The sequence below is a fragment of the Talpa occidentalis genome, unplaced genomic scaffold, assembly GCF_014898055.3.
Source record: "Talpa occidentalis isolate TD23 unplaced genomic scaffold, MPIMG_talOcc4v2.1 talOcc4.10, whole genome shotgun sequence".
In the NCBI taxonomy this organism is placed as follows: Eukaryota; Metazoa; Chordata; class Mammalia; order Eulipotyphla; family Talpidae; genus Talpa; species Talpa occidentalis.
Window position 1 is genome coordinate 7,058,325 of NW_023600993.1, and position 16,363 is coordinate 7,074,687.

General features: G+C 40.8%; 1 protein-coding gene across 14 annotated transcripts in view; it reads right to left on the bottom strand.

The window, feature by feature from the left end:
- TMCC1 (transmembrane and coiled-coil domain family 1) overlaps positions 1–16,363 on the bottom strand; it is a 131,624-nt gene that overhangs the window by 14,068 nt on the left and 101,193 nt on the right. For 13 of the 14 annotated variants that reach the window (XM_054699139.1, XM_054699173.1, XM_054699170.1 and 10 more), the window contains one exon: positions 1,831–2,765. In XM_054699139.1, the coding sequence (XP_054555114.1) occupies positions 1,831–2,765 (935 nt within the window). Of the gene's footprint in view, positions 1–1,830; positions 2,766–12,951; positions 13,114–16,363 lie in introns of those variants that run through there. The other variant, XM_037523356.2, reaches the window with a different exon arrangement.

Consider the following 16,363-nt stretch of genomic DNA (forward strand, 5'->3'; position numbering starts at 1 on the left):
TCCCCGCTCTGCCTCTGGTGAATCCTCTCACCCTCCCGTGTATGTGGCCTGTACCCCGGTTCTTGTATAAATAAATAAATCTTTTAAGAAAAAAAAAAGAGGTAAGGTGGGAAAATCTACTTTCCCCAATTCAGCTAAGAATCTACTCAAGATCCTACCGCACACCATGTCCCCTACCCCAGCTATGCTTTTCTGTTCTGGTCAAACATGTGTAAGGATCTGAGCATTAATAAAGTAGCGTGCTCTCACAGTTGCCTATTGGTGTCAGTCTCGGAATCCAGTCCTTCCTGTTTCTCAATACCTGCTCTACCAGATTCTTCGGCCATCCTGTCCTAGTGACATGCTGTTCAACTGGGGAAGCACCATGGCTCTCAGAGATGGCTCCAAACTTTTGAGCCACACCCCGGGTGATGCATTAGGTGAAGCTTTCCCACCTAATATTCACCCAGTTTCTCACTCATGAGGAATTTGACTCAAAAGAGCCCTGGCTTATCTTTGATCTGGGAGGGTGTCGACTTACGCAGTAGCTGAAGCACTTTTTCAAGATTAAGTAATCATGTCTGAAATTGTCACCCTACAACAAGATCTTCATGTGTTTTACTATCTTTAGGTGAGAGTGGGGGTTGGGAGGGAGGACTTCACCTGCCAAAATATGACATAACCTACTTTAAAAAAAAGATCTTACAGTGTTTACGGCTTTCTGTTTTCACATAGTTAAGCTCAAAGCATATTTAGGTATCTAAAGTTCTTTTTCAGTTATAATGATTTAGGGAGGACCTTTGAGTAAAAAGTCTCAATATGAGATTGAAATCACAATTTTGAACAAAAAATGTGAAAGATCATAAGAGATGGTTTGTTCTACCCTTAAAATCATGGAGTATTGAGGACTCTGTCTAGTTAGAAAAGGGAACAGGGCCAGAAGCCAGGTCTTTCAAGGTCCAACTCTATCTGTGGCTCCCCTAAGACTGGCCCTTAGTGCCAGTCTTAAGAGGTAGCCTGTAACTGACTGACAAAGTTTGGATCTCAATGAGCAGATTCATTGTTTCTATCTGCATATAGGAGAAACAAGAGGAAAGGACACATAAGGGAAACAACTAAGAGTGGTCTAGTAGTGAGTATAATATGAAACAAACACAAAAAAGACCAGCTTCTACTTTTAGTACAGCTTAGGACTCAAAGCACTTGGCCCCTTGAGAATGCTGACTACTACACAATCATTTCATGTTGAAGCCCACTCCCATTCAAAAATCAGCCAATTCATAATAATAAAAGTAACAGACAGGCTTATTTGGATTTACTTCTAGTCACATCTTTCTACACCAACTACCCAAAGAAACATGCTTAAGGCCAAATATCTACAGGGCACATTGCATTTTGGCTGAGTGGTATCTCTCTGATTTCTACAGTTACGAGGGTCACAGATCTTTCAGTGAAGTATAGCAAGAGTGTACAATAATTTGTGGTTCTGTGCTTATAAAAGGTGGAATGTTTTAGAGAGTTTGAGATTCATTTGAAATGAAGACTTACACAAGTGAAAGAGAACTACTGTAATCTTCATCCTCTGAACTAAAGTGCTTCCTTCCTGTGTAAATTTGTAGGCATTTAACATCATGTGCCTCTCTTTTGTTCTCTACAATCAGAACCTCACGTAGATGACACACGACATATTTAAAGTGCTCTGGATACTTCAGAGAAAGATACCTTACAAAGATCTTTTAAAACAAAACAAAACAAAACAAAACAAAAGATATTTAAAACCACTCCCTCATATCCAAATGGAGGGGGACTTCAGACATAAATAATTTGGGATTTTAATTTCATATAACTTACCTATATCGCTCTTCCTGTAAGGCCTGCATTATTAATGAATAGTCCCTCTGATAATGTTCCTTGAGGGTCTCAAAGGATTCTTCTAGTCTGGCCTGGGTTTCCCGGATCTCCTGGATCTCATGTAATAGTGCATCAAATCCTGAGCTCTGCATGTCTAGAGTGTTTGTTTTGGAGCTAGATGCTCCTACAGCAATGCCTCCAGTAGTGCTGTTGGCTCCCACTGAGCCTGAAGTGGCACTAGAACAATCTTCTTCACTACCATATTTTGGGCTTGACTGAAAGTTTGAAATCACCCCCAAAGTTTTTCCCCCATCATCCACTTGCCCTTCCTCTAAAGAGTCCTTCAGATTAGGGATGTTGTCTGCACTGCCAAATTTATTCCGAATTAGTGAGGCGATCTCTCTAGGCTTTGAAACCACAGCCCCTGCTGCTGAATGAGTTGCCTGGGAGAAGCTGGAAAGTCCACCTTTGACACTGTCCACCACACCTTCACTGAAGCCAGTCACCTTTGCTCCCACATCCTTCAGACCCTGGTGCATGTCCCTGAAGACATCCTTTGGCTGCCGGGGTATCCCATTCTGCTCCACTTCTCGGAGCTTCCTGTGGTAGTGCTCAAGCTTCTTTTGTAGTTGTTGGATGGTTTGGGCAGATTTCTGGTTCTTCTTCTCAAAGACCTGCTTGATACGGGCAGCCTGTTGCTTGTCTGCACTGTTGGCAAGCTTCAAATATTCAGCAACGTTGTCGTCACGAGCTGTTTGTGCAATCTTGATCTGTTCTGTGAGTTTCAAGATCTTTTGCTGCAGATGGGCAATAGCAGCCTTTGTGCGCTGAGGGTCTGGTGTTCCATCCACAGAGTCTGTGTGGATGCTGCCATCGGTGCTGGAGGCCACTGCACTGGAAGTCTGGGCGAGGTTACTTACTTCCAACCGCTCAATCTAGGGTAAAAGCAAGTGGTGGATGTTAGAAGGAGCCCAAGAGGACAACCTCTCCAGAATCAACAGGCGCAAATGTATTGAAAACTTACCTACTCTCAGACTTAACACAGAGGGCTGACCTAATTCCCCCTGTACTGTAACATGCCCTGACTCTCTCTTAGACACTGTATCCTCATACAAGTATACATATCTTCATACAACAGAGCTATAAAAAAGTATTTGCACAAGATGTAAACTGTGGCTATTCTTCCTTTGCCAGAAGATTTTTTTTTAAAGATAAGATTTCTTATTTATATATATATTTATTTATTTAGTGTAGCAGAACTGGGGTACAGGCCAAAGGTGCAGGGAGTGAGAGGAATCCACCAGAGACAGAGTGGGGATCAAAACAGGCAGATCTACTGAAATACACTAAGGGGAGCAGTAGGTCAAACAGGAGAGGTCAGCTCCCTGGCTGCACCATGTGGGTCAGCTACCTGGCTGGGGATGGACTCAAACTCAGTCCCCAGTAGCAGGCCGAGCTGTCGTGGTGGTAGCAGTGAGACTTAACTTCTAGGCCATCCGGGAAGCCCTGCTAGAAGATTCAGTACAGTATTTTTTCAAATAACAAAGCTCCTCTAGTAGTTTAAAGCATATATTTACATTCTTCACACATTTTTGTTTAGACGCATATCTATGTAAAACAAGGTAACTCTGTATTTCAATTTAATGATATGGAAAGTCATTTTAGTATTCAGACACTGTAATTTCAATCTTTTTCAGATTATGGTTCTCCAACAATGTTGAGAATAGGTATCTTACCAGACAGATATAAAAATCCCATTTTTTATCAGTCTTTTTGTTCAAATTGTGTGAAGGGTGAGGGAATCGTTCTCTCTATTCTAATAGGTACACTTAATTGGCAGCAGGAGATGGGTGTAGGTAAGAATGGGAAAGTACGGCTGAAAGTGGCAAGGATAAATGTTTTACACTCTTGAGAGTTATTTAAAAATCCCAAATCCCAAATAACTGTGATAGACTCAGCAAAGATAAAAATACTCAGGGACGGGAGCAGTAAGAGATAAGTAGTTAAACAAGTCAACCACTAAGTTCAGGCCTTCCAGAGCTCAATTTTTTTTGTTATATCCAGTAAAGGTCTTTATTGGGCAAAGAACTCCTAAACACATAAGGACTATCCGCTCCTATGGGTGAGTAACCATTCATAGGAATTGAAGAAGAGCCCCACAGCTCAGATCTGAAAGCTTAAACTATCCCGCCTAAAAGCAGTTAGCCCAGTTTAGAGGGAAGTCAGGTTTCCTAACTGCAGGTGGTTGTGGGGGGCATGAGAATTCCTTCAGGAAAGTGCCCCTGGGTGTGGCTTGAGGTAGTGAATCAGAGTAGGCCCATGCAAAAAAGGCATTAGAAACTGCTCCCTTGAGCAGTAAGAGAGAGGAAAAAAAAAAAGAACCACCTTAGAGAAATAAGAATTTCCAGTATGAGAATCAAACGACGAGTTCATGGAGATGGAGTTCAAACCCTTTCCTTGGTTCATAATCCTAATCTTCACTAGGAGCAATATGTTAGAAAGAACTGTATACAGTTACCCTCATATTTTAAAAAGTTGAATTGTATTTTTGTGATGACAATAATACACCATGTTAAATATTCTTGAAATGTTGATATTTAACTTGTCAGTCTAGAGTACATTTCCTTTTTTTTAAATCTTGGTTGTATCTCTTCAGTTTGCTGCCTGGGCAGGAATTATGCTATCTCTAGCTCTAAAACACATTTAGTGCATTACTAAATTCAATATATTACCACTGTTGTGAATAAAAGACAATATTATTTTCCTTCCAGATAAACAAATGATATTGTGCATTTAAATGATATTGTGCAATAAAATCAAAAGATAACTTAAAACTGAAACAAATGGCAAAATGACATTATGCTCCATGAACAAAAAAGATTATTCAGAATAGTTCTTAAGAAGTAGCACAATGGGGCCTCCCCGGTGGTGCAGCGGTTGAGCGCTGGGTTGCGAAGCTGCCCGCACCCTCTGCGGCGCCGGTTCGATCCCCGGCTGCTCCCCGGCCACCGGAGGAGGGTCCCACATGGCGTGCAGACCTCTCCTGCCGCCAGCTGCTCCCCTCAGCAGTGCACTTCGGTCCTTCTGCCTGCTCTGCTCCCCGCTCTGGCTCTGGTGAGTTCTCTTGCCCTCCCGCGCTTCCGACTGTACCCAGTGCTTGTATAAATAAATAAATAAATATTTTTTTTTAAAAAAAGGGAAGTAGCACAATGACTATTTTGTTTCACTTCTTCCATCTTCCCTGTCCATTTTTAGGTGCAATCTAACCACCAGTGAAATGGCCAGAGGGAAGGCACCAGAAGGGAAGATGACCCAGAGTTCCAGATAAACAAGTTGTCACTCATAGCAGGAATCTAGAAAACTTAAATAAGGGACCAGGAAAAAGAATAACTATAAGAAAGAAAATATCAAAATCAACAAACAACTATGAACCAGAGACACTCTGTGGGGGGTGGGGGGGCGGGGAAAGGAGGGATTGGGGTCAAAATAAGGGGGTTGCAATTGTATGGGGAATATAAAAATAAAATTTAAATAGAAAATAAATTAAAAAAAAAAGTTGTAAAACAACAGGCGCTCCTAGAAACCCACTCTCTTGTGTGCCTTAGATTGCACAGGGTACCTATGATATGATTTTCTTTCTAAGTGGTTTTTCAGATCCTGTAACTACAATATATAATACAATCCTGATTTTACACTTATTTTTAATAGTATAAAAATGTACTACTGTATAAAAAGAAAGCAAACATAAAATACTACTAAATCTCAGACTACTAGCTTTTAATGTCCTAGTTTTATGGTCACTTTATTATTAAGGTGAATATTAATTTACAAGCAATCTGTTGTCTGAAGAAGTGTAAATATGGAAAGTAAATGTAACCTTTACTCTGGGAGGATCAAACTGATCCTACTGGTGAAAAGATGGCTTAGGGACTAGAATCAAGGTTTGATTACATCTATAAAAACTGAGAAAAGCCACGACAAACTTTCACTATAATTATTTACAAATTATCACAGTTTAGATGTGATGTTTCCCTATACAACTAAAAGAATGTCTTTCAACTGACTTCTGTCCTACCTGGACTGTTCGAGACCACACTATGTCCTTCTTGTGCATGGCGCCCACTCAGAATCACCAACATGCCTGCAGAGCACAGCTGACAGAACCACTGTCCTTAGTCTCCAAGGAAAACTAACCCACAGCTGTAGCAGGAATGTAGCTTAACACCTGAAGCCATGAATCACTGCATTACTCAGCAACTCCTCCCAATTCTGGCTGGCACTCTCCTTAAACAACGAAGGAGAGGAGAGCGAGAAGATAGGGCAAAATGGGAAGAGGAGGACTGGAGAGAGGATGAGGGAAAAAGAGAAAGAGGGCAGAGAGGAAGTGCGCAGAAATGTGTTGGACTATTACAGGGAGGAGGCTGTGAAAACTCTCAGTATTTTCCACCCTGTGAAGAAACTCCTTGGAGGCTTGAATACTCAGCACAGAAATGGACTGACTTTGCAGTGAATTATGAATGCACCAAGTAAAAAAGGGGTTCTTTTTTCCAACAGGCTGTGTTGGCATATTAGGTTATCCATATATAACAACATAAAATTAGATTCCTACACCACACTCCAGACTATGTCCAAATTTGAAAAGCAAAATTTAAACCTTTTAGAAGGAGTGTTGGAAAATAGGGACAGATTTTCTTAAACATACATGAAAACTCATTCAGTAATCAGTAGTAATACTAAATCTGGCTGCTGATTTAGCTTGGTGGCAAGCACAGACTCTGGTATAACTGCTTGGGTTCAAATCTGGCTTTGCTACCTACTAACCACATGACTTTGGTCAAGTTACTTAACCTCTATATTCTTTCATTAACAATAAAATGGGGTTAATATTAATGTCCACTCCAGAAGACTGCTATGAGCATGAAATGAGTCAATAAACATAAAAGCACTCAAGATATTGGTAATACCAGGCACAGAGTAAGCTGTTAGTACTGGCTATTATTTTTGTACCATATAAGTGGCTATAATAAAAAATTCAAATATTGAAAGATTCCAGAATATATTTCCTTTTCTAAGGAAATATGAAATTTTCACATTTCAGGCGTAAACAGGATATAGAGTCTGAACCAAAGGAATAATGTAATTAAACAGTGCAGTGAAGTGACTTTATGACTGTTCCTTTTTTTTTTTTAAATAAAGTTTCTTTTTCTTTTTTTTAAAAGATTTGTTTATTTATTTATACAAGCACTGGGTACAGTCAGAAGCTCGGGAGGGTGAGAGAATTCACCAGAGCCAGAGCAGGGAGCAGAACAGGCAGAAGGACCTAAGTACACTGCTGAGGGGAGCAGCGGGCGGCAGGAGAGGTCTGCACGCCATGTGGGACCCTCCTCCAGTGGCTGGGGAGCAGCCGGGGATCTAACCGGTGCTGCAGAAGCTGCAGGCAGCTTTGCAACCCAGCGCTCAACCGCTGTGCCACTGGGGAGGTCCCACTGTCCCTTTTCTTGATGGTTGGTCTTGTCACTTGATAGCTGGTCTAGTATATGTGGCTAGCACTTAGCTAACTACTCTCCCAAGTCATACCACACCCTATAAAGAAGACACTAATATGCCTCAATTATAGATGAACTGACTGTACATGCAACCTGATAATACCCACAGCACCATCACCTACTCACCTCTGACCACATCCTAAAGGGCCTTCATGTCTTGTCATACCCACCAGAGTAGCAAGTTCCAGCTACTCATGGATGAGGTTAGAACTTATGTATAGAAAAGAGCTAGGGCCCAAAGCGTGTCACTTAAATATATTTTGAATATTTATTTATTTTTTTAAAAAGATTTATTTATTCTGGGGTCTCCCGGGTGGCGCAGTGGTTGAATGCTGGGTTGCAAAGCTGCCCTCAGCTTCTGCAGCGCCAGTTCGATCCCCAGCTGCTGGGTGAGGGTCCCACATGGCGCGCAGACCTCTCCTGCAGCCCACTGCTCCCCTCAGCAGTGTATTTCGTCAGTCTGCCTGTTCTGCTCCCCGCTCTGGCTCTGGTGAATTCTCTTACCCTCCCGCGCTTCTAACTGTACCCAGTGCTTGTATAAATAAATAAATAGATCTTTTTAAAAAAAATTATTTATTCATTTACACAAGAACCAGGGTACAGGCCAGATGCATGGGAGGGTGAGAGGATTCACCAGAGATAGAGCGGGGTACAGGACAGGCAGACTGACAAAATACACTGCAGAGGGGAGCAGCAGGTGAGAAAGGAGAGGTCCGCCGCGCCATGTGGGACACTTGCCGGTCGGCTGCAGAGGCTGCAGACAGCTTTACAGAGTGGCGCTCAACCCCCTGCGCCACCAGGGGAGGCCCTATTCTGAATAGTTATGATAAGCTAGGCAGTAAGTAAGCTACAACGCTTAGGAATATGGTGAGAAGGCAATTCGTACCCAGCTGTTGCTGTAACTAGCAGATTCCACTGCCTTGTTTGTACTTTCTCTAATTATTAAAAATTCATTTCCCAGGGATCCCTTGTGGTGCAGCGATTAGAGACACAGTGTTATCAGGCTATTGACAGCCACTGCAGCATGAGTTTCATCCCCGGCCAGGGAGCTGACCCACATGGTGCAGGTACAACAGATCTCTCCTGTCTCGCCCACTGCTCCCCTCAGCAGTGTATTTCAGTAAATCTACCTGTCTGCTTCCAACTCTGTCTCTGCTAAATCCTCTCACCTCCCGCACCTCTAGCCTGTACTCCAGTTCTTGTATGCATAAATAAATAAATCTTTAAAAAAAATTTCTCTCAGTGATACAGTGACCATATTTTTAAAACATAATCTGAGTCTGTGGTTCAATTCAAGCATATCGGTGGGGTGAATGAAACAGAGTGCTTGGTTTCGGGGAGACAAACCCTCACATCTAATACAAATTATAACCCCTAGAGATACACAAACCTAACCCTAAGAAACCAAAATCTACCTCCTACCTAACCACTAATAAACATGAAAGTGCTCTGACTGCCAGGCAGATTGTGTTGAGGAAGTAAAACCGAGGGAAGAGTCACGCTTTAGTAGTTACACAGCTCTCGGTTTGAATTTTGTGTCATCATCTCCTCGAGACTTGCCTTTGCTAACTCCCCCACACCTCTCATTCCTAAACATATGAAACCCACAGTCTACAAGCACTTTGTGTAGAAAGTCTATCTTAATCATGAGAACAATTTTCAGCTATTTCTACTGTCTCCCTAAAAACGACCCTCCCCTGTTCATGGTGAACACAATTCAGCTAAGCAATTCTCTCATGTGCATTCCTCAGTGACACTTAGTTTGCTGTGCTGTGGCATGGAGAGATCAGTTTTTCTAATAAATTACAAATGAAGTAAAGGTCCAAATGTATATGATGAAAACAACCAGTTCAGGAATTTTGCATATGAAAGGAAGAACATTTTTACTCTGTATCTAGGTATCTACAGGGTAAAAATGAAAATTGGGGGCAGGTCGATGGTGGAAGGATATCATAGTGCTACACTGAGCAATCAGGCTGTAGAAAAAACTGAGGCTTCTACTGTTTAAACCATTTTGCAATTATTCTTTGTTTTCCTAACATAAAGCACTAAGTTAAAGGTGGAATCTCCACTCTCATGGAACATATGACCTAGTTGCTGAAACAAGGAAATGATTAACTAAAATTCAGGTCTGACTGAGTAATGACATAATAGATAGGAAGACAATGTACTTCTTGAGTGCAGGACGGGAAAGGGAACAAGAAAGCTTCTGGGAAGAGGTTAAGAATTAAATGAGTCTTGAAGGAAAACGTTTTCGATTAAATGAGCTAAGGAGGGCCTCCCTGGTGGCGCAAGGGGTTAAGTCTCAGCACTATGAAGCTATCTGCAGCCATTGCAGCTTGTGTTTGATCCCCGGCCAGGGAGCAACACACACGGTGCAGCAGACCTCTCCTGTCTCACCCGCTGCTCCCCTCAGCAGTGTATTTCAACAGATCTGCCTGTTTTGTTCCCCACTCTGTCTCTGGTGAATCCTCTCACTCCCTGCACATCTGGCTTGTACCCTAGCTCTTGTATGCATAAATAAATAAATCTTTAAAAAAAAAAAAGAGCTAAGGAAGGAACCTGAGGTTGACAGCTCAGTGTGCGCAAAGGCACCTGAAGAGGCGCAATCTGCAAGGTAACTGGGCGTATGGGAGAGGAGGAGCTGGTGGTAGGAGATGTGCTCCCGTGCTAGGACCGAGCACAGTTTTGGACTTTATTCCAAAAGCATCACTGAAAACTTCCCGATGGTCAGAGTAGTATAATCTGCTTTGGATTCAAGTAGTCAAAAGGCAACTAGAGCATATGAAAATCTACATTTCTAAAACTAGACATCATGATCCCCCTCTAACCCTGGTCTTCAGATGGCATTCTGTATCTCAGGAAAAGCATCACTACCCATCAGGTTACACAAGCCAAAACCAAACCAAACCAAAGTCCAGGACTCATCTTGGTTATCTTCTCCCTCCACCTGTATTCCAGTTCACACCAAATCCTGTCTATTTTCCTTTCCAAATTTCCAACAACTCTTCCATCTATTTCTATTCACCTCTACTCCCACTATCTTAGGACAAAATCTATCTTTCTCCTGGATCACTTACCATGACTGATCTACTTGTACTCACTCAGGCTCTTAGTAAAATTAGAAAATTTTTTAAAACTCCCCTGTCACCCAGTGCTTAAATTCTCTTAGGAACCTCCCACAACTCTTAAGGAACACAAATCTGAACGTGGTCTATGAAATCAGTCCTACATGATTAGGCCCTGGATCTTTCCTCAAGCTGAGTTTCACAGCACACGTACCACGCCAGTCACACTAGCCTTTTTCAAACCCTTCTGCTCATTCTGTTTCTTCTCACGATAGGACCTCTGCACTTCTAGTACTGATTACTTTCCTTTCTTCAACTCCTGGCCAGGCAAAATAAAGTTGGCAAAAGTGGTAGAGACGGAAAGAAAAACCAGTAACCAAATAATGTAACTGTGTAAAGTGCTACCCAAAAAACAAAAACAGAGTTCTGTGAGAAATGAAATAAGGTAAGGGAGTGAAACGTACTCTAGAATTAACAGAATTCTACGAAGAGGGGCACTTGAACTGAGCCATCAAAAGTTGAAGAAGAAATTGTTTCTTTAACCAGACCATAAGAGAGGAAAAGTCTTATAATTATAGGTTTCTTGTGTCAAAAGAATTTGGAATTTTATCATAATCAAGATGAAAATAAAGAACAGGGTAAATCTGGGGTCACCCTGGTGCTGCAGGGGTTAAAGTCTCAGTGCTACCAAGCTATCACCAGCCACTGCAGCATGAGTTCCATCCCGGCCAGGGAACCAACCCATATGGCTCAGCAGACCTCTCTTGTCTTACTCGCTGCTCCCCTCAGCAGTTTATTTCAGCAGATCTGCCTGTTTTGCTCCCCACTATCTCTGGTGAATCCTCTCACCTCCTCCCTAACCCCACACCTCGGGCCGACACCCCAGTTCTTGCATGCATAAATTAAAAAAAAAAATCTAAAAAAAAAAAAGAAAGAAAGAAAAAGAAAAAAGAGAAAGGATTTGTCTATTCAGTTTTTCTTAGAATTCATCTGGTGAAAGGATGAGACTTACCAAAAAGGCTTAAGAAAGAAGAAGGATGCTGATGAATAAGTCAGAAGGGGCCACCTGCCCAGTCATCTAGTGGAGTACACGAAGAGCGTATTTACAGGGCTTACATAACCCATGAGTCAGCAAAAAGTCAGGTGTCAATGGATCTCTTCTGGGCCCACTCTAAGTAGCAAAGAAACTTGGCTCTCCCTACTGGTGAGAAGAGGGGCCCAAGAACAAAATCTCAAACAGTCACGAACCCTGCTAGTAATACTGGTCTAAGTTAGGATGAGGAATAATAAACCTTTATGTTTAGGAAATCGTAACAAACAGGATCCAACCTAAAGCAGATTAGAGTATGGCGTTTCTGGTAGGATTATATAGATCTAAAGCAACATTTTCAACTTGTATTAAAATGCTTATTAGAGATCCTAAAATCAAGATTCCAAAAGTACTAGAAGTAAAACTTAGATTGTAAATAAAAAATGTTTTATATCCTCCTTGGGGTTTAAAAATATTTCAGGACAACTCTCTACAACTGTATTTTCTCTGTTAAAGGCTAATATATATTAACAGTAAGATAAAAAAGATTTCACGACAGGGTTGGACCTGGCAAAGAAAAAAATGCACAGACGAGAACATTAAAGGGATAAAATCACAATACAAGCAAAGAGACACAGCACTAACAACCTCTTGATATTGAACAGCAATGATAATGAACCCGAGACAAACACCCACCAACGCACAGCTATGAAAATAGCAGACTCCTCATCCTGCCCTCCTCCACCTCCATACTTATGCTCTCGGCCTATTACTGTTCCAGAGGCAACAACTCTGTAAGAGCAGAAGGCTTTATTTTTCTTCCTCCTCTACTTCAGACTATAGGGAAAGCTGTACAAAAAGGGCTAAATTATGGCTGTTCAAAGAAGGGAAAGGATATCTAATTGTTAGTCAGCAGTTTTGCTCTGGAGAGTCCTAGCTTCTGCCTGTTCATGGGTATCTGAGAAAACGTGATGATTATCTCTGAAGGTCACAAGTCAATGACCAGAAATTACGTTTTTCTTTCTGGCTCTCCTAGTCACCCCCCTTCCCTTCAAATATGATTCTGCAAAATGTTTCAGTTATTGTAAAGAGGCAACTCTATGTAGTTGACACAGAAAAGAATAAATAAGGGGAGGGAGAGACAAGAAAAAAAACAAAAACATAACACATTTATCTTACCAAAACCCCCTGTCAGGCAGTCTGCTGATTTTGCGTGCCATAAAGCTCATCCTTCATTTGTGCATTGCCAGAGCAAGCTTTGGATCGTGAAACAAATCATAACCTCTTTGGGCTATAAGCTCTTTCCATTTGTCCCCGCTCCCAAACTGCAGAGGGGCTGTGGCATCGTCTCTCACCGCTGCACACACTTGGTTTCCGAGAATAATGCTGTAAATGAGGACAGCTGCCACTGGGAATGTACTCCCCCACCAAAGAGCCAGGCGAAATGAAGCTTCTAGTAGATCCCTGGGCTTCTCACCTTCACAGCCTCAGAGAAGCCCTTTTCACAGAAAAGACAGGTACAGCCACACCACATCAACATCCCTGCATAACCAATCCTCCGCAGTGCCCACCTCAGCCTGTACACAGTTCCGGTTCTGTCTCCTGCATCAACTCTTAGAGCTTTCTACATCTGGGAGTCTGGGAGCACTCTGTGCTGAATAAACAGAAAGCTTCTGCCAAACAAGCATCCGTGTGTGTGTGTGTGTGTGTGTGTGTGTGTGTGAGTGTGTGCACAGTTTGCTAGTGCTGCTAATGCAAATGATAGTTTGACTCTGAGAATGGAGATCACAGACAGTATCTGCCTCTCTTCTTGAGCTGTGAGCATCTTTTATAAAAGACAAAAAGCATCAAACTGTTCAAATTTAAAGATACAGGGCATTCACCATTCATATTCGTCTTCTCATGTAAAACCAGACAAGGTTTAGAGAACAACTTGAAGAATAAAAACATTGTAAACAATTAACACTGTTTAAATAGCTTGATCCAATAATACAAACTAAAAACAAACTACCCCTGTTTCTATAAAGTTCTAAAAGATTGTCAGAACAGGCTCCCATGCTTTCCAAAATTAGTATTCTTCTCTTATTTTTCATTTTAGGTACACAAAAATCACTGAAGTGAAAATTGAGCAAGGAAAAGAAAATTGAGCAAGGAAAAGAAAATTAGCAGGAGGACTTAAATTCTTATTCATTATGGACAAAAGAGTATTTATACTTCTGAACAAAAAGCACCAGAACTCTCTGCATCTAAGTAACACACTAAAACATCACAATCATAAGTCCAGGCTCAGTCCCTGTATTACTTAATATCCACAAGAAAGAACTAACATCTTAAAGAGACTGTTCCTGCCCTGAATGTCACTTTAGGATTTAGGCAAGTCATCAGATCTGAGTTTTATTTCTTCATTTGTAAAAGCAGTTTTGGGGAATGCACTCAGGAAGAATTTTTTTAATGCCTGCTGTAAATCCATGCCGTAGTCTGCCACTGCAGCACATACTTGGTTTCTGAGAATACCATTTAATGATAAAATACAGTGCAGCACGTACAATGTACAATATCCAGTAACATGTCTGAGGTTAATCCATAGGAAGGAATCAGACATGAAGACAACTTAATAAATAGCATAGTATCATCTTTTCTATGAGCCTCACACTGTGGGTAATTTAAGCATGAGGCTGGAAGCTCAAGCCAGTAAAGTACTCAGAGGTCCAAGAAGGTCTTTCCATCAGCATTCACCAGCTTCATGCAGTACTTTCATTTAAATCAGATGAAGCTCTCTGAATGGTACCTAAAGCTCCTTAAATCAATATGAAGAAAATTCTGGGTTGAAACCATGGTTTCAGAAATGCTTCTTCTATCTTTAGAGAGGAGGGGGCTGATGACCTTGACTCTCCAGATCAAATTAATAAACAATTTTAAGACTTGATACAAGTTTTGTCTTTACTTAAAAATTAGGTTGCTAGGTTTTTAAAAAAAAATTTTAAATATTTATTTTTATTTATTTATGCACACAAGAGCTGGGGTGTAGGCCAGAGGTGCGGGGGGAAGGGGGCAGTGAAAGGATTTACCAGAGACAGAGTGGGGAGCAGAACAGGTGGATCTACTGAAATACACTGCCGAGGGAATCAGCAGGCGAGACAGGAGAGGTCTGCAGCGCCATGTGGGTCAGCTCCCCAGGTGGGGATTGAACTCATGCTGCAGTGGTTACCAACAGCTTCATAGTGCTGAGACTTAACCCCTAAGCCACCAGGGAGGCCCCTAGGTTGCTAGGTTTTAATAAATATTTGTTTCCACAAAACCAGGAAAAAACCTCATCCTCTACATCTAGTATCAACACTAGCCAATGTCTGCTTAATTGTTTACTGGCATTTCTAATGTATCTTCTAAGGTAATCATGTTCATTATAGAAAACTTTGAATGTATAAGAAGACATGAAAGAAAGCAAAAAACATTTGTAATCTCGCCACTCAAAGAAAACTAAGCCAAACACTATTATGACCATGGTTTCTATCCCTTCAGGTTTTCTTTTCTTTTTTAATAGGCACACTTTTTTTTTGTTGTTATTTAAAATCAACAGTTTTTGTAATTTCAGTTTGAAGGAATCTATAACAGAATCTATATTTTCCTTCATCCTTCTCTCAAGTATCACTGAAAGTATTCTTTTATTAAATAAATTTGATGTGGACTTGTAAACACTCAGTGAACTACTAGATTGTGTTCAGCTTAAAATAAAAGCTAGTTAAGTTTCCATTTTCACAACTATAAAGCTGAATGTTGGGGACTGTGTCTTCTACTCTGGCTAGGTACACTATTTAAAGTTGAAATTTTGAAAGATTAATGTCTGTTGCAATTCTAAGTACAATTACTAGTACTCCAGATATTTCTAGTAGTTCTTACTGTCTTAGACACATACAGAAGATAACATTCCAAGTCACTTTTGCACTTAAGCAGAGCCATGTGACTAGTTCTGACCAATGAATGGGCTGTGAAAGAAAGAATGTGTGCATGTCACTCTAGGTCAAAACATTTTATTACTAATGAAAGATTCTTTTATTCTCTTCTTTTGCCACTGAGATCACTAGTATGTCTTTAGATGTACCACCATATGGAAGACAGTAGCCCTGAAGTATTATTGCCTGAGGCTAAGGCAAAACTTACGTCTGAGAAACATTTTAAGCATGTATCAGTCATGATTTCACCTTTTGAAAACATACCCTTACATAGTTTTTGAAATTCCATTGAGATGTCAATGCATTTACTGGCACTACCAAAGTTATCTATACCTCATTGGCTGCTTTAGCCTGGGTACATATTTTCTTGGCTCCTGAAGTAAATTCCAAGTGCAACAGAACTATTATTTTGCTGACTTTCTGGTTCTCTCAATTATTTTTGCTCTTGCTGCTTTTGCTTTTGTTTCTGGTTTATGCACAGTTGATGTTACTCCTCATTAACAGCAGTACAGATTGATAATTTGATTTTTATGGTTTGACCCTTTGGAGACCTCTGGAGAAGACAGACAGCCAACTACTTATTGTTGTATGAGAAGACAAAAGAGAATTCAGTGTGTTAAGACTTCGTTTTTGGTCCATTTGCATATATTGAGTTAAAATCAATTACGAATGCTGTGTATATTATAAAGGAAAATAACTCTCTGCAATCTGAACTGGTCAAATTTTGTATTCTTTTGTGTTTACTTTTGGACCCTTGGCGGAGGTTGTGAACTAACGCCCCTTAGCTTTCTATGTATCTGTGTCTGCACTTCAGAACGAACTTGACCTTTTTTATAAGTGTGAAACTTTTTTTTTTTAGTTTTAAAAGATGCTAATTAATTATAATATCTATTACATTAATGAGTTCTGGTCTCTATTAGTTTTACAGAACTAAGAGCA